Source organism: Rhamphochromis longiceps, linkage group LG5, assembly GCF_057381845.1.
Source record: "Rhamphochromis longiceps isolate RC_006_pf linkage group LG5, R_longiceps_female_GT1.1, whole genome shotgun sequence".
Classification (NCBI taxonomy): Eukaryota; Metazoa; Chordata; class Actinopteri; order Cichliformes; family Cichlidae; genus Rhamphochromis; species Rhamphochromis longiceps.
The window spans coordinates 1,421,818-1,443,126 of NC_140561.1; the positions used below are offsets into that span (position 1 = coordinate 1,421,818).

Below are 21,309 nucleotides of genomic sequence, written 5' to 3' on the forward strand. Positions count from 1 at the left end.
CATTTCTGTCAAACAAAGCTGAATATAACATTTCTCACGGTTAGTATTAAGGTTGCTAGGCAACCTGAACAGCGCGACGGAGGCTAGACCGTCCCATTTCACAAGCCTCTCACTTCCGCACTTCTCGTACTTCCTAGTACGCACCGTACGTAGTGCGCGTACTTCAAGCGTGCAGACCCTGAATTGGGACACAGCCGTTGAGGAGCTACTGTAGCCATTTAAATCAGCTGTGTTGGTTGGAGGACACAAAGCCTGCAGGGACACCGGCCCTCGTGGACTGAGTAGGATGTCATGTTCTCAGATTGCCACACTGAGCCTTCCACAGACAGTGCAGAGAAGGAAACAAAGCATTATGAACCATGTTCAGGAACGGTCTGTGGCCTTAGAAACAGCACGGCTAATTCTCACAATAATACAAAGATACAAAAGTGCAGCATTGAAAGAGAAGACAAAGGAGACATGGTTTACTCTCCCATCTTTAATGTCCAGCCTCGCCTGTCTGCGTAGCTACAACTACACTCATTAACACCAGCACACGTCACCGCATCTGCAGTTGTCATGTTTATTGCACAACAAGACACAAGCACACACCACCACTGTACACCACTAGAAGAAACAGTTCTTGGTGTTTACACATGAAGCGGGTTCCTACTGGGACAACTTGCAGTGTGGCGCTCGGCTCCAGCCGGCCCTCTCTCTGGTGTGAAGCCTGAAGTGGGTGTTAAGATGAGCTGACTGGTTGAAGCATTTCCCGCAGACGTGGCAGCGGAAAGGCTTCTCTCCGGTGTGGATGCGGTGGTGCCTCTTCAACATGCTCACGGTGGTGAAGCTCTTCCGGCACACCGCACAGCTGTATGGCTTCTCTTTGGTGTGCCAGCGCATGTGGACCTCCAGCTGGCAGGCAAAGTTGAAGCCCTTCCCGCACTCATTGCAGCTGTGCCACCTCTGGATGCTCTGGCTCGGATGATGGGGCCGCGATGACGACGCCTTCAGAGACTTTACATTTTTAATCTGCAGTATGTGAGCACTTTGCTTTCCGTTTGAGCGCAGCAGCCCCTTCACCTGCTGCTCATTTCTCACAGTCCTGTGTGTCTTTGCAGCGGTGGCACGAGAATCACTCTGAGCTGCGTTAGCGGCCGCTGGCAGGCTGTTACAGCACTGCTGCTTCCTGCTGTCCTCCCCGTCCGTCTCCGTCTTCACCTCTGGGGATGTAAGCGGAGGCAGCGAGGCGGTTTGGGCAGGTGGAGCATTTAACCTCAGCGGCTCAACGCTCCTGCAGTTTCCTTCCTCAGAGTTGCTTACCTGGTGCGAGCAGTGACTTTGAGCGTTTCTTTGTTCATCTTTGACGTGTGACAGCAGCCCTGCACTCCTTCCACACTCAGACGCACAGAGCTGACCGTCTTCCTGGGCCTGAGAGTGGGGTTCTGAAAGGTGACAGACATCACAGTCATGCTGGGTGGATTTATGCACGGTCAGTGAACACTACGATTCACAGTGGTGCTGTAGTGGACGCACAAATCTGCACATGTGAAGATGGCTGAAGCTGGAAACACGTTGAACACTGACTGTAAGTAAAAGCACTTTAATGCTGTATTTGCCTCCTTCCTCATTTTCTTTAAACACGCGTCACGTTTCAGATCATCACACCAAATGTGTCACCTTCGGCATCACTGAGGAGCACCTGGAAACACTCATCTACCTGCTTCGCTCTGCTTCTCCTGTTCTTTGCATCACTACCCACGCTCGATACTCTTGCTCTAGTCCAATCATCTTCTCGCCCGCATTCTTTGAGCCAATCAGCCTCCGCTTTGCATGCTTTAAATCTGTGCTCTCTGCCATTCAGACAACCCTCCTCGTCAGCCTCATTCTTCATCTTCACTACCACTGCATCCTGTCCTACATCCTATCTGCCATGATCGTGATCAGAGTCTAATCATTCATTTCTCTATCTCAGTGAATCATGTTCAGTTCTTCCAAGTGATCTGCCCTTATTGAACTTTAATAAGTAAATATAAACACTGTCTTGTTTTAAAGGGGGGAAGCTATCCAAGCCGAGCTGGCTCTAATAAACTAATGGATGTGTGACCCTGAGTGTTTCACAGCCTCAAGTCATTTATCACAGCAAAGCACAGTACTGGGATTAATGCTGATGAATAATATAGCGTAGTGCAAAGACACACACTCTTACACTCTGAGGTGATGGATGCTGCTATAAACAGAAATTTCTTTCGACTGATATACAGTTGGGGTCAGTGTAAGGGTCAGTGTAAGGGTCAGTGTAAGGGTCAGTGTAAGGGTGTCTAACAGATACACCCTACACATGTTGACTGGACACACACAGATTGTGCAGTTAGAGTGTGTCTCCCTGGTGTCTGGAGGTCTATCTACAGAAACGTGTTTCACAGGGACAAACTGAACGTGGGTGTTTTGGTTTCCAGCACACAAACCTTTTGCGATCTGCAACAACCAGAGTAAAAATTGTGAACGCAGTATTATTAATTGACGTGAGTCGAGTTCACACAGACGTGACTATGGTCTCGTTACACACAACGTCCTCGGTTTGTTGAAATAATCCCGTCCACACACTGGTCGCTACTGTACCGACACTCATCTTTCACTAAAGTCAAACGTCACTGTTTCCACGTCAAGGTGGTTAGAAAGGAGGCGGAGTCAACTGGACCCGCTCTCCCTACCCAGTGCGCGCTCCCGACGCAGGGGAAACCAGTTCTGTCGGGGATACCTACCCTCCCTACGACACCGGCACTGGGCATCAGTTAAAATCTTAACAACCAGGTTAAACGACTAGTACGTCTGGTACTGACTAGCGAAAACAGCGACGGTTAGCGATCACGTGTCTGGCTGTTTGAAACTGGCTCCTCAGGAAACTCTCTGACGTCATGTTTGTAGTCATCAGCCTGGGTTTAGCTGATTTTTACAGGTTAAACTACCAACAGTGTTGTTTCCAAACCCCAAAGAGCAAACTGACTTCGTGTGTCTGTGCTAGCACACCTGTGGGTAGCAGCGGTAGCTCCCACATAGCTCTATGTGGGAGCTACCGCTGGGACACTTGCGCTGGTTTTTACCAGTGAGCGCCGTGAGCCGATGCTCTTCACCTGACTGCAGCAGTAGCCGCTGGACGGCCACATTCAGGAGCCGTTTGAGTCGCTCGTTCTCCTCCTTGGAGCGCAGGATTTCACTCTGGTACTCCACCACCGTGTCTTTTACGGCGCGAAAAATGTCTTCGGCCGCCGCCGTGAGCCTGTCGTTCAGAAACACGTTGAGGAGCTCCAGCTTGGTCATGTTTTCAACCGCTTTCTCTCAAGGCTCGGTGTCCTTCTGTTTACATCCTCTCCGACGGAAGCTAAGATACACCGGCTTCTGCGAGCTGTGTGACGCCACCTGCTGCCTGGTGGCGTCACTTCCGCTTCGCCTTCTTCTTCTTCGACGTGTTTTTGGCGGTTGGCAAACAACAATGCGGTGCACTACCGCCACCAACTGGCTTGGAGGGTGGACCAGAATTCGCTCATACCAAATAATCAAAAATGAATGATCAAAAAAATACTACTATATCGTCATGTCTCTGCATACAAATTAGTCTTAGGAACTGAAATAAAGCCATAAAACTTTCACATCTGGAGTTCCTTTGCAATAAATCCTTTCTATCTAGCTTAATCTTTTTTTCTACAAATCTGAATTGAGATATGATTGTCTCCTCTCTCCTGGTCCTCCCTGTTTCTCTTTGAATAGAATAAAACCATCTCCCTGTCCTCTCCTCCTTCCACCACTTTTGCTATCATTTTCTCTTTTACAATGCTCTTCATTTTAGCTTTGCTAGCACTGATATTTAAAACCTCTTGATCTCTCTTAACAGCCTGCTTTACAATTCTATCTGCCACCTCATTGCCAATAACACCATAACATGCTGGTATCCATATGAATTTATCAATGCCATCATATTTATTCTGTAGGTTGTTTGTAAAATCTTTATTAAAATTTCTGGTCTGCCTTCTGAAGCTGGCCAATGATCAACCAGAGTCTGACTTTGACGCCTTTTTTAAGTGTCAAAGTCAGACTCGTATGTACGTATGTATACATATACATACGTGTGTGTGTGTGTGTAAATGAAAAGTAAATAATAAACAAGAATTCAAATTAATTTAAAATAATTTTTATTTACACAATAAATGTACAAGTCACTCTGAATAGTCAGCCTGTGTGAGGGTCAGGACAGAGACAAAGTAAGCTGATCTACTAACAGACCAAACAAAAAAAAATCATCTCTAGGCAGTACTGCTAAAATCAAAGCCCCTCCCCCTTTTTTTCATTGTATAAAGAACATAGAAACATGTGAAACAGTCCCTGAGCTGTTCATAAATAACAAAGAGTTCTTACACACTGACACCACCTGCTCTAGGTTAAAAGGACGTCCATTACTAAACGTAAGTGATGAAAGAAACACACATTAATAAAACATATAAAGTGAGTACAGTCACGGGATAGACTCGATCACATGTGAATGACTGCACACACGCCTTTCCAATAAATTACTTTAAACGGTGATCATCGTAGGTTCTGTGACAGTCCTCGCTGAAATCAAACGGATCTATTCCATCACTGTCACGATGTGTGAACAGGCTCGTCCACTCACAGAACAACAAACACATAGTTCTGTTGCATACACAGTATACAGATACAACTTCTCTCTAAATGAACAGCATCCACACAAACCTGGGATCGTGGTAAGCACATCTCTAACACAACAGCTTTTGTTGGAGTGGGATCATAAACACACATGATGAAGAGGACTGAGGCCCTGCAGAGTAATTCCTCCATCATCAAATATTCACCTGAAGAGCAAATTATAGAAGACTGTCTTTGAGAGAAGATGATGAAAATGTAAAGAGCAACATATGGACTCATAGGTTAAAAAGTTATTTTAAGAACGAAATACATCTAAATAGCCCAACATCTACCATGGAGCTAAGTCCCACCGCCCAGAGAGACACAGGGCCGACTGCTGACTGCGTCCTCTCAGCTGTCAATCATTTCAGAAAGCTCTTGCAGCAGGTCGTCCTCTCCGATACTGGGGTCCACATCATCATCAAGGTGGTCGTCAGTAAACTCATTGATCAGCTCCTCGAAGTCATCCATGGCAGAGGTGGAGGCAGCGGCGCTCGAGGTGGAGGCAGCCCGGGATGCTGCAGTGCTGAGCCTCCTTGATCTGGGCTGAGAGGGTGTCTTCTGTACTGGGCTGAACGACAGAAAGCCTTGTTACTTCATTTCACGCAAACAGAGAAAAACTGACATGCTCTCAGAGAGGAACCTCTTCACCAAAAGCAGAGACACAAATAAATCTCAGGGAACCACTACAAAAACAACAGGTGACACCCGTGGCTCACGGGGTTGCCATGGAGCTTGCAGCAACTGGACAAAAACCCAAGATTAGGTACCAAGCTCCTACTACAACTGAAGGTGCACTGAGTACGAGAGCAGCCAATCTGAAAAATAGGATCATTTTTACCCAGGATGAGACAAACATCCATGAGTACATCAGGAGACGGCTACCACACCGCACGCTTAGTGAATACCTCACTGAGCAGAAACCCAAGAAAGAAGAGGAGCGAGGAGAAGAACAGTGATGGAAGGACAGGACTCTGCACGCTATGTACCACCGGCAGACAGAGGAAGTGGCTGAAAGGCAGCACAGGAACAAGCTCTGAGCACAGATCCATGGAGGCTGAGGTCTACCACACCAGGCAAGACCCCAGGCTGTGGAAAGATGCCCCTGAGACAATCCAGCACATAACAGCAGGGTGCAAGACGCTAGCAGGCAGGGCATACATGGAACGCCATAACCAAGTGGCCGGCATAGTGTACAGGAACATCTGTGCCGAGTGTGGGCTGGAAGTAGGGCTGTGCGATATGACCAAAGTCTCATATCCCGATATCAGACATCCATCGTCCGGTAACGATATAAATCACAAACATGTAACATTTTCTGTAAAGTCTGTGAATCTCGGGCAGCTCGACCTGCGTGAAGTGTTTCCAGCTGTGCGTCGTGTAGCTGAGTCGAGTGTTTTAACGATGCATGAAACGACACATGTTTAGACACAAGTTGTAACGGCGCCGTTTTCTTTCAAAGTTTGAGTCTGAGCTTTATTTTTAGCACCTGGCGTCTTTTTTACTTCTCATCCGTAAACTCTCTGCATCTTTTATGTGATTCAGTTTATTTTGAAAAGTCTCAACAGGATCTTGAGCTTTATTGTGAAAGGTTTATGTGGAACATAAACAAGCGGAGACACGATGGTTTTACTGTCGTTGTTGCTAACAACAACACATAAAAACAGGTGCTTGTCGTCCGTAGTGTGGTTGTATTAAATCTAAGACAGAGAGACCTTTAATAAAGCCGCTACAGTGACCATCAGAACATGAAAACAGCTGGAAACAGTTTATTTTGCAACAGCACCAAACAAACGATAGCGTAAATGAAACGATGTTTTTATATCGTCATCAGATATATATCGTTACATCGAACAGCCCTAGCTGGAAGTCCTGAGGTCAACATGGGAGACGCCCCCAAGGGCGGAGAATGACCGAGCTAAGATCCTGTGGGACTTCCAGATACAGACGGACATGGTGGTGGTAGACAAACAGAGGAAGACGGCCGTAGGGATGGATGCAGCGAATGACAGCAACATGAGAAGCTGGAGAAGTACCAAGGGCTCAGAGAAGAGCTGGAGCAGGTGTGGAGGGTGAAGGTGACGGTGGTCCCAGCAGCAACCATAAAGCTCAAACAAGCTCAGACTGGTTTCCCAAACCTGATAGTAAGTGTACTGTAGTCAAACGGCGTCCATAGTTACTAGATCCCAATCCAACATAGCACATTTGATGTGCAGTCAACAATGCAAAGCACCACATCAGTGTGGACCAACATCTCTGAGGAATGTTTCCAGCACTGTGTTCGGTCTCTACCACAGTAATGACTGTGTTTGTAATGAAGTGCATACCGAACATAAATACTTATTTTCTGCTGTCACTTGCTACTTTTATTGTTCTTTCCCCAAAGCCAGACTGAATGGAACCAATGAGCACTGAGCTGGGGGCAGCAGCACACTAACGCTGATCTGTTTTTCTGTCTGGACTCTCGTTTACCTTTGGGGCACCGTGCAGGACTCTCTGGTGGTCGCACCACTGATGGGCAGACTGCTCTCTGGGCCTAGACTCTGTGTGAAGACAGGGACGGTCTGAAGCTCCTCTCCTGTTGGGCTAGAGCTGGAGGCAGACTCCAGCTGGGTGAAGTGACTCCATGCAGCATCCACGCCGGTGGATGGGAGAGTCTGACGAGGCAAAACAAATTCACAGCACACGAGTAATTAGTCCCTCCTCCTTCATCTGCATTCGTCTGTACAGGATTATCACAATAGAAATTAAACATGAAGTGCATCACACTGGACACATGCACCCTTACATGTCTGTCACTGGTTCGTGGCTCCTCTTTCGGTGCAGAGGGGCTGTTTAGAGGTTTAACAGCAACTACAGCAGACTGTTGTGCTCCCCGCCTCCTCTGGCCAGGCTTAACCAGCACTGCAGGCTTCATCACAGACGGTTTCACATTCAGTTTCGGTCTCTCTGTAAGTACAAAGTAATGCTTTAGTCTGCAGAGACTTTCCTGCCTCACACCATAGTTTGGTCACTCTGGTTAGACGTCACATGCTTTTGTTTCTTTTCACACTCCAAGAACTATCAGAGCGAACCCCAGTGTGTCGCTACAAACTACAAGCACTGGGAAACTATTTGGCTCAAACTAAGCATGCACCTCCTGGTTGGGTCCGTTTAAGGTCAGCTTACAGTGCAGGGACAGGACTTTTTGACCCCCTGCTAAATTTGCATGTTTGCTCACTTACAAAGAAATGAACAGCTTCTAATTTGTGTTTAATCCTTGTTGGCAGGTACAACTCTAAGACATTTCTTTTAGGTGGTCACCGCGTTTAAGAAATTCTCAGGAGGGGTTTTTCTTGCTCGGCCACTCGAAGTTTCAGTTCCTCCCACAGATAAAGGACCAAACACTGGCTGATCGTAGGTGTTCTGGCAGAGGGAAGCAGGCTGCTGTCCAAGATGTTACCATGCACGGCCCACTCCATGCAGTGGAGTCACACTGCTCCCTGGCAGACCTCCACAGAACGGAGCTGCTCCTTCAAACACCGCGAGTCAAACTGATGACAGAGGACTTGCTGTTGGTGTGACCACGAGCCTGCTCTGCATGGTGTACACGTTACGGACTGATTCTTACACAGCGCTTCTCTACTCTCCTGGAGTACTCAGGGGGACTTTGTGGGTGTGAGTTAATCCATTATGGTACAGTTTAGCTACACCATACCAATGTATAGCTTTTATGTAATGCGTTTTCTTTTCTGGATTCCTGGTTGATATTCTGCCCCTCTCCATTAAAACGATCCCTGCTCCAGGCTGCAAGCCAAGTATCCTTGGGCAAGATGCTCACCCCATGGTGCTCACCCCATGGTGCTCACCCCATGGTGCTCACCCCATGGTGCTCACCCCATGGTGCTCTCTGATGCATCCACCGGAGTGTGAATGTGTGAGAGGAAGCACCTGTGCATAGATCAAGTGCTTTGAGTGCACTTGGCTTAGAAAGATGAGTGACAGCACGAGTGATACAGTACCTTTGGTATCTGCAGTGTGCTCTGGGGACTCCCGATTCGTGTCCATCGCTTCCTCGGCAGTAGAGGCTCCTGTCACACGAGGCTGCTCCAGTGGTGACAGTGCAGAGGACACCTGCGTCTTCTTGTCTGGAGCGACCCTGGAGCTGGACTTTGTCCCAGCCTGCTGTGGTGAAGAGCTCTGCACAGTAACAACAGCAGCTGTTGTTTCAGGAGCGGCCACACCGTTTCCAGGCGGTGCAGCCGTTGACCTGAGAGTAATCAGCTTGTGAGCAGGAACTCTTTCGGTGGAACCGGCACATGGAGTTTTGGAGGAAGGCGAGGAGGAGGAGCGCGGTGATGAAGGAGCCTTCCTTTTGACGGTACTGCTGGCATTCTGATTGTGAGAAGGCTCCGTTTCAGGTTCTCCCACTTTGCCTTGTTCCAACATTTCCTGCTTTCGAAGGCGTTTCTCCCGCATGATCTCCTCAAAGGTCTTCACCTTGATATTGTTACTGGTCTACAAAGAGAGAAAATTAGCACTGCCAACAGCCCGATGACAAAGAAACCAACACTGAAGAAAAACAGAAAGCAGACAGTACCTGGGGTTCAGGAGATGCACTTCTGTGTGGCTTCTTCTCTGCGGCGATGCTGCTAGCTAAGTTCAACATAAGGTTCATGTTAGTGTTTCAAAACCATGTTAGGAGAAAACAAAACAATCCAGCAACACTTTCCTATATGGTCTACAATCTCTGTGTAAACAATCTATGAGCCTCGTCCAATCAGACGTCTGTAACTGAAAACAGGCATTGTGAAGAAGAAACCAGCTGCAGTCTCAGATGGGCGCGACAGCAAAGGTAGGTCTGATTTATGATGTTATGTTTATCAGTTGTGGACACGTGTGTGGTCTTCTGTGGCTGGTTCAGTGAACTTTGGTGGGGATGTGACGAAACCTGCAGACCCTTTGGACTCTGTGAGATCTATCGGCTTTTAGAGAACGTGTGGTTTGCTTGGGCACACGATGTGATGGCTCGGTCGTGTGTGTTGTGTGAGAAAATGATACTTCGTTTGCAGCATGTGGCGCTATGCGTCAGGGGCACGCGTAAGCATAAAAACGCCGTTATGGAGCGGCTTAATCTCGCCTCATTTCCAGCCATTTTACAGCAAAGGAGTCGCGCACAATAGAAGGAATGAACAATGGAACATGTATTCACCCACCCAGGGGAATTATGGCCTTTGTCACGGCCTGTGTTACACAGTCTTACCAACAGTTCATATAAATGTCCCCCCAAGTGTTGCCGACCAGTCAAAACCAAAGGCCATCAGAAAGACAGTGTAACAGATGTGCATGCACTTCCTGTAATAGCACAGATGTAATATGCAAAAAAGCAGCCTTACTTTGGGGGGCCAGCTTCTTAATGCGCAGCAGGCGGGGCTTCTTGGCACCGCTCTCCTCAGCGTTAGACCTCTTCCTGTTTTCAGCGTCCACTGCCTGCTCGAGCTGACTCCTTGCTGCCTTCTCCATGCGGATTTCTTCCAGGGTCTTTACTCTAATCCGGCCCGCGTTTGCGACCTCAGGCCCAGCTGTGTGGGCCTCCTCCTGGCTCTTGCCCTGATCTCGCTCTGCTGTGTGATTGACCTCAGGGCGGGGCTTCTGTTCCAGCTCCTCCTCTTGTCTTTTCTTCTTGTCGTGAAGAATCTCAGAAAATGTTTTGACATTGCAGAGGGAGGCGTCGTTCATGGCGATGGCTCGCTTTGTTCCACTGCTGGCTTTGCTCTCGGTGGCTTCTGTGGCTCTGGTGCTTTTCTGGTTGTCGCGCTGGGACCTGACCGCCTTCTCCTGTTTGATCTGCTCCAGAGTCTTTATGTGGATAAGCTCAGGAACCTTCTGTGACACCGCACTGCTCTCAGCTGCAACCATGACAACACGTTCTAGCACATGGCTGTGATTTATATTATTCCACAATCGATGTGAGTGTAGCTCATATCAGCCTGCTTACCTGGTTGACTGGCTGCAACGGGATCACAAAGCAATCCAAGTCTTTCCTTTACAGGTTTGAGAGCTGAAGAAACAGAAGACAGGCGAGGCTTCAGTGTGAATGGCAGCATAACGAGTCAGAGGCCACAGCTGCAGCTCTTACAGCACTGACCTTTGTGAGGGGGCAGAAATGGTTGGTCCACATCCACCACCCTACCCAAACGCTTAGCCAGACTCCTTTTCAGGGGGACATCTTCTGCACTTCTTAGATCTATGTCAAGGACAAGCAATGAGCTTTTAATCTCTACATTATTACTCACAATAGTATCTGACAACTGCAGCAAGAGAGCAAGTTTACCAGTGCTGTTAATCTTTCTCCCAAGTCTTTTAGTCACACTAACTCTGGCTCCCCCAGGCTCTACAAACACCAGAGAGATGAGAGTTAAAACACAGAACAGTTCAAGTTTAAGGTAGATCTGCCTCAGCAGCAGCAAACAGGAGCGCCACCAACGTTACACAGAAGACTGGGAAAACACAGCTGTTACACTTTTTACCATCTCGTGAGTCAAATACATCTGGTCGAAATAACGTCTGGATGTTTTCTTTCTCCACACTGGTGGATGTTTCGGTAGTCTGGAGGGGGTAGCCGGCCCTCTTCATGCTGGCCTTAAGGGCTTTCCTTAGCCGGATCTCCTCCAACGTGCTCACTCCAAAGTTCAGGGAATCGTCTGTGAAGACAAAAGGTTTTAGGAGATGTGGGAGGCTAAGATGCTTAACTCACAAACCCAGATACGATGTCAGGTGTGAGCTTGTGTCTCTCTGCTGCTGCACCTGATTTGGGCAGCTTTCTAGGCGAAGGGCCACCCTTTCCCTCCTCTCCCTCTTCTGAGAACTGGTCTGAAAGACATCCGTGATGAGAATCAAAAAAACATTAACTTCATTGCAGAAATACATGTTTTCTAAAGTCAGGTTCAGCTCACCGTCCTCATCCTCATCATCGTCTGCTGGATTAATCACGACTGGTGGATGGGTGGGGCTCGGCACCGGCTCCTGCGTATCAGTCTTGACACTTCTGAGCTGAGGGTTCACTGTGGCTGCCGGGACAGTCTGTTCCTCGTGGTGCTGTTCCTCCTCCTTCCTTGCGTCTGGGACGGTAACAGCCATGGTCATTAGTAGGGCTGGGCCATATCATACACGCTACGAGAACACACATGTGCAGTGCTTTTGTTTTCATACGCACATGGCAGTAAAAGCATGGCGGCGACAGAGAATGAGAAGGGCGAAAGCGGATCGTTGAGTGAAACGGATGAACCAGAACTGGTTTGTAAAAACGCTGCAACTTCAGTAGGGCTGCTACGAGTAGTCGACTATCAAAATCATCACGACTGATTTAATAGTCGACGCGTCGTTTGAAGCTTTGTAAGATCACAAACGACGCAGGAATAAGTAGCAGGATTTAAGAGTGTAATAACGGACTGAAACAGAAGATGGCAGCACTGCATGTACAAGGATGCCAGCTGCCGTTAAACCCCGAAGAAGAAGAAGCAGCTGTGTCCCAGAATTCATAGCGTGAGCTGTGTCCCAAAACGTCGGCTGCATCCTCCTGAGGACCCGGCCTTCGCGGTCTACGTGGGCCGGGTCCTTCAAAGACCGAGAAGGCCGGAAGTGCGAGGCTGTGAAATGTGACGGTCCAGCCTTCAGATTAGCGTCGCCGCTGTCTCGGAGGAGTTTAATAAACTCGCCGTCTGCTCCTTGCTGTCTAAAATCTAACCGGACACTGGAGTAAACTCTCGACTGTCTCACACACTGTTTAATCAGTTTTCTGTTTGACGTTTAGTCAGCTGTGTGAAAACCAAGGAGGAACCCACCCGGGGGATTAATAAAGTTTTATTTTATCTAATAATCTAATAACTTTGATCTCAGCCAAACGATTGACTCAGGAACAAATAAAACAGAGAAAAAAGGCAAACAATTACATTTTTAAGTTCTCCGAGTGACTTATATCATGTTTAACCTGAGTAGTGAAAGAGCGGGGGTCTGAAAACGACGAAGCCGGGAGTCCGCTGTTCTCGCCGGCTGTGTGACCATTGAACCCCCTGCTCGCTATCGAGCTGGTGGGTAGCAGACGTCTCCGAACACGTCGAAGCACTTTTGCAAATATGCGATATCTTGATAAACCGAGCAGATATTTGAGGTTTACACAGCTACTTTCTCGCCTGAAAATATGTTAAAAGTTTATTTTGTGACCCAGAAAGATTAGTATGAGTAATTTTAAAACTTAGTAGCGGCCGCCATTGTTGGCAGCTGAAATTTGGCTGGGCCATGCTATGAATTCTGGGATATGGTGGGCCACGAAGGACACACCCGACCCATCCTTCAAATTCGGGGAAATGAAGGACGCATTTGTCGGCTGCATTCAGAGGAGTCGACGAATTGGGACAGCCTCGTCGTCTGGCTGTGACGTAATCGGCCTTCAAATGCGGCCTCAGGAGGATGCAGCCGACGTTTGGGACACAGCTGCGGCCCTGCTCAGCTGTCAACAATGGCGGCAGCTAGTTAGTTTTAATGTTACTCTTATTATTCTTTCTGGGTCACAAAATAAACGTTTAACATATTTTCAGGTGAGAATGTAGCTGTGTACACCTCAAATATCTGCTCAGTTTATCAGGACACCACATATTTTCAAAAGCGCTCCGACGTTTTCGGAGACGTCTGTTACCCACTAGCTCGATAGCTAGCCGGGGGCGAGGCTCACTAGCGCCGTGAGAACACCGGACTCCCGGCAGATCGTTTTCAAACCCCCCGCCGTCTTTCACTACTCAGGTTAAACATGATATATAAGTCACTTAGATAACTTAACAATGTTGTTGTTTGTTATTGTTTTTCAGTATTTTATTTGTTCCTGAGTAAATCGGTTTGGCTGAGATTAAAGTTTTTACACTGAATAAACGTCAAGCAGACAGCTGATCATCAGAAGTGTGAGATGCTCCAGAATATACTCCGGTGTCCTGTTATATTTTAGATAGCAAGGAGTTTATTAAACTTCACTGAAACAATCTGCAGATTTCATTAAAAGTTAAACTGTCATCTTGTCTTTATTTTTAGTTAGCACCTTAAACACTTAAAGCTGTAAGATAATGATAGTTATATGAGAGCAGATGCTGCTGGTGCAATAAGCTGTACCTGTACGTCCAAAGGATGATGATCTGATTAGTCGGCTATCACAATAATCGTTTGTGGCGGCCCTAAACTTCAGTGGTGTGGAACTGGTTTAGCTTTCGTCTGTCAGATACACAACAAAGCACTATTTTTGGTAGCGCATGCTAGCGGGCCGTCGTTATTACCGTGTTGTTTGGAAAATACGGCGCACTTAAAATCATCCTTTGATTTTTCTGAAAGTCGACAGCGCCCCTTATAATCCCGTGTGCCTTATGTATGAACTCTGGTTGTGTTTACTGACCTCGAAACGATTTTATGTGCACGGCGCTCGAAAATCTGTCAAATGTTTCAGTGCGACTTTGCTAAGCTACGAAGCCGCACCGCTTGATGGATTGTCGGAGCGTTATGGCTATCGTAGGCGGAGCCTCGCGGAGTGATACGTGCTGTGCTTCAACATAATGTTACCGTGTTGTGTGTGTATGACCTCTCTTTAAGTTTGTGGATGTTATACATGGTTATGCTGAGGATGTGTCGGCCAGTTTCCACTGGAAATGCTTTTTGGTTAAACTGTCAGCGAGGAGTTTGCACTGTTACATGTTTATATTTTTACTTAAAAAAAAAAACAGCTGCTTGTTTAAGTGGAAATACATTGATGGGTTTTTGCACTAACAAAGTTGTGGAGTTGTAAAGCATTTTGTCTCGTGTCAGTTATATTGTTATGGCACATTTTCAAATGTATATGGTGATAAATACTTTGGGCCAGCATCTTGCTGTAGTGGATGTAAAATGTGTGTGTTTGAACTCACTTTTATCAGGCTGGACAAAGACACCTTCTATGTAGCGAGGCTTTTCATGGTAGAAGGCACAGTGTGGCTTCTGGCAGCCTGCCGGCTGCTTCTCCCAGTAACACGAGATCTCCTTTCGATTTTTCTGTTTTGATGAAGAACATTAACATGTAAACATTCTGTGGTGTCCATCTGTCGTGAAACAACATGCATGAGGAGAAACGCTCCTCACTCTCAGAGGAGGCTCAGAGCCTCCCTCTTGTCATGAATGGCTCCTCCTAATGACACCACTCTGGACTATGTAGCTAAGATCTGAATGAGAGGGAACGTGCCACCGTTTTAACCAGCCTCGTGTTTCTGAACAGCACTTCAAATCTGACAGAAGGAGTCAGGAGTGGAGATCCTGGTTTACAGGGAGGCTTTTTTTACTCTTCATTAATGGCCATTCAAGACACACACAGCCTTGACTGGGCAAAGCCTGAAGGAGAGGACTTCAGCTTTCCTCCATTTACATTTTGCTTACCGTTATTTTCATGTGGCGAAACTTGCAGACAGCACGAAAGCAGCGTCCTTCCTGCCAGAGGCTGCAGGTGGTCTCGTTGCCCATAGCTGCCTCGCAGTGTCTGAACGGACAACTGTCTCCCTGCACAGACAAACAGTAAGCTTGGACTCTTCTTTCTGGTCACCAACACTTTCTAGCCCAATGTGTGCATGTAGCAGGCTTGTTTACTTTGCTGCAGGTAGAATAGTAAAAGAAGTAGCAGTCGTCTCCATGGCTGGTCATAGTAAAGCTGTAGTACAGGAACGACCTCTAAACCCAGCAGCTGGATCTCTTATGGGCCGACAGGAACCTCCCTGACAACACAGAGCAAACCAGACATCACATCTCAAACCAAGCCAGCACCTCTGGTACACTCTGGATGCTTTTCAAGGGAATAGGGCTGTTTGATAGAACGACATCTATCGTTTCATTTACGCTATCGTTTGTTTGGTGCTGTTGCAAAATAAACTGTTTCCAGCTGTTTTCATGTTCTGATGGTCACTGTAGCGGCTTTATTAAAGGTCTCTCTGTCTTAGATTTAATACAACCACACTACGGACGACAAGCGCCTGTTTTTATGTGTTGTTGTTAGCAACAACGACAGTAACAGCATCGTGTGTCCGCTTGTTTATGTTCCACATAAACCTTTCACAATAAAGCTCAAGATCCTGTTGAGACTTTTCAAAATAAACTGAATCACATAAAAGATGCAGAGAGTTTATGGATGAGAAGTAAAAAAGACGCCAGGTGCTAAAAATAAAGCTCAGACTCAAACTTTGAAAGAAAACGGCGCCGTTACAACTTGTGTCTAAACATGTGTCGTTTCATGCATCGTTAAAACACTCGACTCAGCTACACGACGCACAGCTGGAAACACTTCACGCAGGTCGAGCTGCCCGAGATTCACAGACTTTACAGAAAATGTTACATGTTTGTGATTTATATCGTTACCGGACGATGGATGTCTGATATCGGGATATGAGACTTTGGTCATATCGCACAGCCCTACAAGGGAATATTTAAACACTCAGTGTCAGTGTGTACCAGGAACCACACAGGGATGCTGCGTCGCCCAAATGTCTACAAATGCTTTGGTTTTTGTAAACAAACAAAACAAAAACAGACATTACTTGGATACTTTGTTTAGCACAGAGCTGTGTATGAGGCAATGTGTGAGCGTTTCAGGAGCAGCTGTGGATGAAAAGGCTCCACACACTGATACACAACAGCAGCAGTGATGACAATGGCATAGTTTAATGTGGAAGCGCACACACCGTGAGGACCAAACAGCAGCGCTGGTCCTGCATCAATAGTAGTGAAACTCTCTGACCTGAGGGTCGTTAGGCTGGACAATCAATTACTATTCAATTAATTCTACACCATCATACCGTCCTGTTCTCAGCAGCTCAAAAACGTTGCATCAAAGCGCAGGGCGAACCTCAGAATACTGATATGCTGGCATTTCTTCACCGCAGCCAGCACTGTAATTGTATCCGAATACTCGATTGAATAATCGATTACTAAAACAATCGACAGCTGCAGCAGTAGTCTGAGTACAGCCAGAGCTACAAAATGACCTCCAGCAGGCCGCTGATGTGAAGGTCTCTGATCAAACAATCAGAAACGGACTGAGGAGGGTGGCCTGAGGCTTGTGGTTTGCCATGACCTCCAGGTCCACCACTGGTGCCCTACGCTGCTGCAGTGGGTCCTGGGATCCTCCTGGTGCACGACAATAACCACAATATGTCCCCGTGTATGTATTCAACACATATGTAAGACTGCTTTCTTCCATTTGTGCAACATCTCTAAAGTTAGAAATATCCTGTCTCAGAGTGACGCTGAAAAACTAGTTCATGCATTTATTACTTCCAGGCTGGACGACTGTAATTCATTATTATCAGGATGTCCTAAAAACTCCCTGAAAAGCCTTCAGCTGATCCAAAATGCTGCAGCAAGAGTCCTGACAGGGACTAGAAAGAGAGAGCAGATTTCTCCTGTTTTGGCTTCCTGTTAAATCCAGAATTCAAAATAGTTCGGGCTGGACCAGGTGACCCTGGATCCTCCCCTAGTTGTGCTGCTGGGTGCTCCCCATGACACGATGACTGTTTCTTCTTCACTCAATTTTTAATTCAGTTCGTTTCATTTATAAAGCACCAACCCCCGACGTGCACCCAGCACCTCCACAGAGGGTCGTTGTCAGCCCCTCCCTCAGCCTGGTTCTGCTGGAGGTTTCTTCCTGTTTAAAGGACGTTTGTCCTTCCCACTTCTGCCAAAGCACTCATATGATTGTATTCTTTACTTTACAATAGAAAGTGCCTTGAGGTGACTGTTGTAGTGATTTGGCGCTTTGTACAAAAAAAATGAATTAAATTAAGCACTGCTAAGGTCACCGAGGACCACCACCAAGTTTAGCAGCACTAAAAACCCAAATAAAGATACTTAGGGTCAAAGATATTTGACCAGTTTGTAAAAGTTCTGAATATGTACATCACCAACTAGATTCCAAGTCAAACAACAAGAAAACTTAAACAACTTGACGAATTTGTAGAAAAGGCAACAATAGTGCAGTGAGAGTAATCTGTAAAGCTGACCTGTACTCGTGGGAGATGCACTGCTGCTCATTTACCTGAGGTAGTAGAGAAGTGGTCTGCCTCCTGAGTGCACAGCTGGTACGGAGTCTCCACAGTAGTAAGGAAATCCTGAAGGAACACTTGATCCATGAGATAAGAGGAAAAGTGGGGTGGGTCTCCCAAAGACATTAGTCTTCCTACGACTTCCCATTTCTGAGACATCCTGATCTCTGCCAAACCGCTAAACAATACTGATGCTGATGCAATCAAGTCCTTTGGGCATTGCTTGTAAACCATCATTGATACTATTTGGTGGCTACTGAAATAAATAAGTAGGGGGACATAAACAGCATGAACAAGAAAAAATAGAAGAAACTCTAAGCGATGTGGGAAAAAAGTTGAGGAAGGTGGCGTGGTTGGCGGGAAAATCCTCAGCTTCTTCTTGGGCTTGTTGGCATTTACACATTTTGTGACATTTGAATGCTGGAGGTTGGGAGGAAAACCGTGCAGGACTTTCATGTCTTGGTTACCAAATGCTGGAGAAAAAAAAATTCTTCTGCCAATCAACTGGGGGCAAATTATCCGGATCCAGGGATCCCCAAAGAGGGCCAAGAGGACGGGTTTAAACCTACAAATACATCAGAAACACTCCCCGGGGAACTGAAAGGTGGTTATTGAAAGACAAACAGGACAAACACTCCACACAGCAACATGAAACAAGTGCGCTCGGACACACGCACATACTTTTACACTTCAAGTGTCTCATGCAGGAAAATCTACAAGTGTCGTTTTTGGGAGGCTTCACTCTACACACGCAAGCCTCAGCCTGCCAGTGATAACCGGCCTTAATTATCATCGTCATCTTAATTAGGACACAAACAGCAATTAAACCGAAACACTCAGATAACAATAACGAATCTCAAACTCGAGGAAAAGATCAATTTAAAGACCAAGACAGCCAAGAAAACATTCACATACTTACTGTTGAATTACAAAAAGTGTCTCAAAGCTAATGAACTACGTGACTCCCAGTCGGAAAATGCCTTGCCTTTATAGCTAACCTGGCTAACTAGTGTCTAGTTTAAAAATGTGAACTCTTAAATTATTATGATTAATAGATGAGCACTTTTTAGCTCGTGTACATAACAGAGGCCTACCGAAACCTTGGACGGTTAGCGACCTTATCGTTAGCTAAGCGTTCACACGGCCGTTTATTACCGTGGTATTCACGTCCGTGTTGTAACGTTTCAATGTAACTGCATACATATGATGTAAACAGTGTATGTAGTGTTCAATTACCAGTTTAAAATTTAAAAAGATATTTGAAAACTTGTAGAATATAGCAAGAAAAACCCGAACCCGCTCGAAGAAAACCAGAACTGCTCTCTGACTCAAGCAAAATGGCGACGGTGGAATACAAATACGAGGAGGGGGGCTGCGTGCTGTGTTCAAGTCGCAAGGAAAGATCGGACATTCGAAAATTACATTTCATTGTGCAGAATTCGCATTACCGTAAGCTCCCTCCAACATCAGAAACGCTAACTAATAATCACACTGAAAGAAAAATGAGACATCGCTTTCTGATTTCAAACATGTGCTTTTTATTTTATTTATTTAAAAGTAAAAACCGGACAGTAGGGTCCGTGCTAGTGATGGTAAATTCGGTTATTTTTACTGAATCGAGTTTGAATGAGTCACTCACCGAAGTGAATCGTGTTTGAGTCATATGAGTCACAGAGTCAGTTGCCCAGAGAGTGCAAAAAATATACATTTTTACTCAAACTTAATTTGTTTCTCTTTTCATGTAAATCCTACTGCTAAGATGAGTGATTGAAAAAGAAAAACAACTAGTTTTATAGAGCAAAAAAAGATTTCTAATGGGAACATTTATTTTTATTTTTATTTTATTAGTATTTTCCTCATATGTGTCAAATATATATTTTCTCATCTAAATGTCCACTGAGCTGTGAGCCAGGGGGCGGTAATGCGCCTTAACATTGGTTGCCAACCAAGAAGAAGAAGAAGAAGCTGTGAGCCAGGAGGGAGGGGGTGAGTAACTTAAATGTGCTGCTAGCATGTTAGCAGAGCGATGCTACTGTGAACTGAGGAGCTGTTGTCTTGATGTGAGCTTCTACTCAGGGTTTGTTCTTCATGTTCAGAGCAGAAATGTTTTTGTTAAGAAACTGTCTGTTGTTTTTTTCCACACAATTTTAATTATAAGCTAGATATATTTCTACTAATGGAATTAGTTTGCTAACAGCAACAGGGATGCGTCAGTGAGTCAGTTGGACTCGTGAATCATGATTCACGAGTCAGTAAAGTGAATCTCGAGTACTGAACGATTCGTTCATGATTCGCGCATCACTAGTCCGTGCACAGTTGAGACTGCCCCCTGCTGTTAGCTCCTATGTCGTCGGCAGAAAACAGACGGAGCAACTTGAAGTTAGCTTTCCATGCAAACTGACAAAAGTAGTACCGGGACACTGACTGCTAGTTTTTACACACTTCGATGGACACTGTTCAGGTTTGTGAGTCTTTTAAAGTGCTTAAGTTGACGTGAGCTAGCGTTAGCATGCAGCTGCTTTAACCAGGGCAGCGTCAGTTAGCTGCAAGGTGACCAACACGTCTCGCCGTTTGCAGAGGTACTTTTCGTTTATACCTGGTTGCGTGTCTTTGGTGCACAGAAAGCGATGGCTGGGTTTTCTCTGGACCTTGGACCGCTGAAGGAGCCTTTGGGATTTATTCGTGTCCTCGAATGGGTAAGCACTGTCACAAACATGTCTTTGTACATTATTCATCCCAATCAGCGTGAAGTGTCGAATATTCGCTGCGATGTCTCCTAGGAGTCATTTGTCCATGTTCCTGGCACCAGTAATAAAACTGGTAAGTTTTATTTCTCAGTTTCCTCATGTTAACCTAGAACAGGGTGTCCGCTTTTATCACACCATAACACCTGATTGGACTGGGGAATCCCACTGTGGCACTCCCAGTGCGGCTGGTACCTGCTGTTGTTGAACCGTGGGGTGAATTTGATGTGGAGTGGCAGCTGCTTGGCTTGTGTTGGATCAAGCTGTAAATCTCACTTGTGTTTGAGCGCAACTGCCCTTTGACTCCGAATAGACTGATCATGAAGGAAAGAAACACATTAGGATTGAGCCCTGTGTGCCTGCACATATGGTGGTGCTCTGTGTATTTTGAGCACCACCAAATCCACGCGCGGACTTGTTTAAATGACTCTAAGGTCGGATCTGCTGATTTTTCCTGTCAGTGGGTTCCATTGGAATGCACAGTAATGTTTGTTTCAACAACGTAAACAAAGAGCCAGCAGAATTATCCACTGTGCCAAAGTGTTGAGCCGCCCTGGTTTGTTGACAGACGGCAGCTGTCTCATAGCTGAGCATTTATAAATGGGTTTCTTTGTTACAGCTGTTTAACACTGACCTGTGAATCATATATATATAAACCCTTTGTTTCCTAACAGCTCGACACAAAAGCCCATAAATACAGTCTTGTATTTATTATTGACAATATTTTATTTGCTTGCCAGACATTCTAATCTGAAAGATGAAAATCAGCCTGGAAGAAGAGAAACAAAGCCTCGTACACCCATTCGCACATG

At 46.1% G+C, this 21,309-nt stretch overlaps 3 protein-coding genes across 10 annotated transcripts in view; 1 reads left to right on the forward strand and 2 right to left on the reverse strand.

Annotated features, from left to right (window-relative positions):
• Window positions 1-548: 548 nt before the first annotated feature.
• On the reverse strand, window positions 549-3,409 carry LOC146669020 (uncharacterized). 2 transcript variants are annotated; one of them, XM_085405422.1, is made up of 2 exons: window positions 3,114-3,409; window positions 549-1,424 (listed from the first exon to the last, which is right to left on the reverse strand). In XM_085405422.1, exons 1-2 carry the CDS (start codon window positions 3,298-3,300, stop codon window positions 649-651), a joined length of 963 nt encoding a protein of 320 aa, XP_085261548.1. In that variant the 5' UTR covers window positions 3,301-3,409; the 3' UTR covers window positions 549-648. The 2 variants fall into 2 exon arrangements, with proteins under 2 accessions (XP_085261548.1, XP_085261547.1); XM_085405421.1 differs by having other exon boundaries at window positions 3,084-3,409.
• A 743-nt stretch (window positions 3,410-4,152) lies between these two features.
• zc3h11a (zinc finger CCCH-type containing 11A) lies at window positions 4,153-19,098 on the reverse strand. Of its 2 annotated transcripts, none has more exons than XM_085405435.1 (17): window positions 18,673-19,098; window positions 17,747-17,819; window positions 15,310-15,434; window positions 15,103-15,222; window positions 14,601-14,724; window positions 11,616-11,780; window positions 11,467-11,532; window positions 11,190-11,363; window positions 10,994-11,053; window positions 10,808-10,906; window positions 10,658-10,720; window positions 10,056-10,568; window positions 9,260-9,315; window positions 8,682-9,177; window positions 7,469-7,629; window positions 7,153-7,337; window positions 4,153-5,251 (listed from the first exon to the last, which is right to left on the reverse strand). In XM_085405435.1, exons 3-17 carry the CDS (start codon window positions 15,361-15,363, stop codon window positions 5,032-5,034), a joined length of 2,556 nt encoding a protein of 851 aa, XP_085261561.1. In that variant the 5' UTR covers window positions 15,364-15,434; window positions 17,747-17,819; window positions 18,673-19,098; the 3' UTR covers window positions 4,153-5,031. The 2 variants fall into 2 exon arrangements, with proteins under 2 accessions (XP_085261561.1, XP_085261562.1); XM_085405436.1 differs by having other exon boundaries at window positions 18,990-19,082.
• A 610-nt stretch (window positions 19,099-19,708) lies between these two features.
• sypl2a (synaptophysin-like 2a) overlaps window positions 19,709-21,309 on the forward strand; it is a 31,287-nt gene continuing 29,686 nt past the window's right edge. For 2 of the 6 annotated variants that reach the window (XR_014911664.1, XM_085405437.1), the window contains exons 1-2: window positions 19,738-19,813; window positions 20,375-20,449. Coding sequence is in view for 5 of the 6 variants with exons in the window: in XM_085405437.1 (XP_085261563.1) it covers window positions 19,766-19,813; window positions 20,375-20,449 (123 nt within the window). In the remaining variant the exon portion in view is untranslated. Of the gene's footprint in view, window positions 19,831-20,000; window positions 20,215-20,374; window positions 20,450-20,507; window positions 20,574-21,309 lie in introns of those variants that run through there. The other 4 variants (XM_085405440.1, XM_085405439.1, XM_085405438.1 and 1 more) reach the window with 4 other exon arrangements.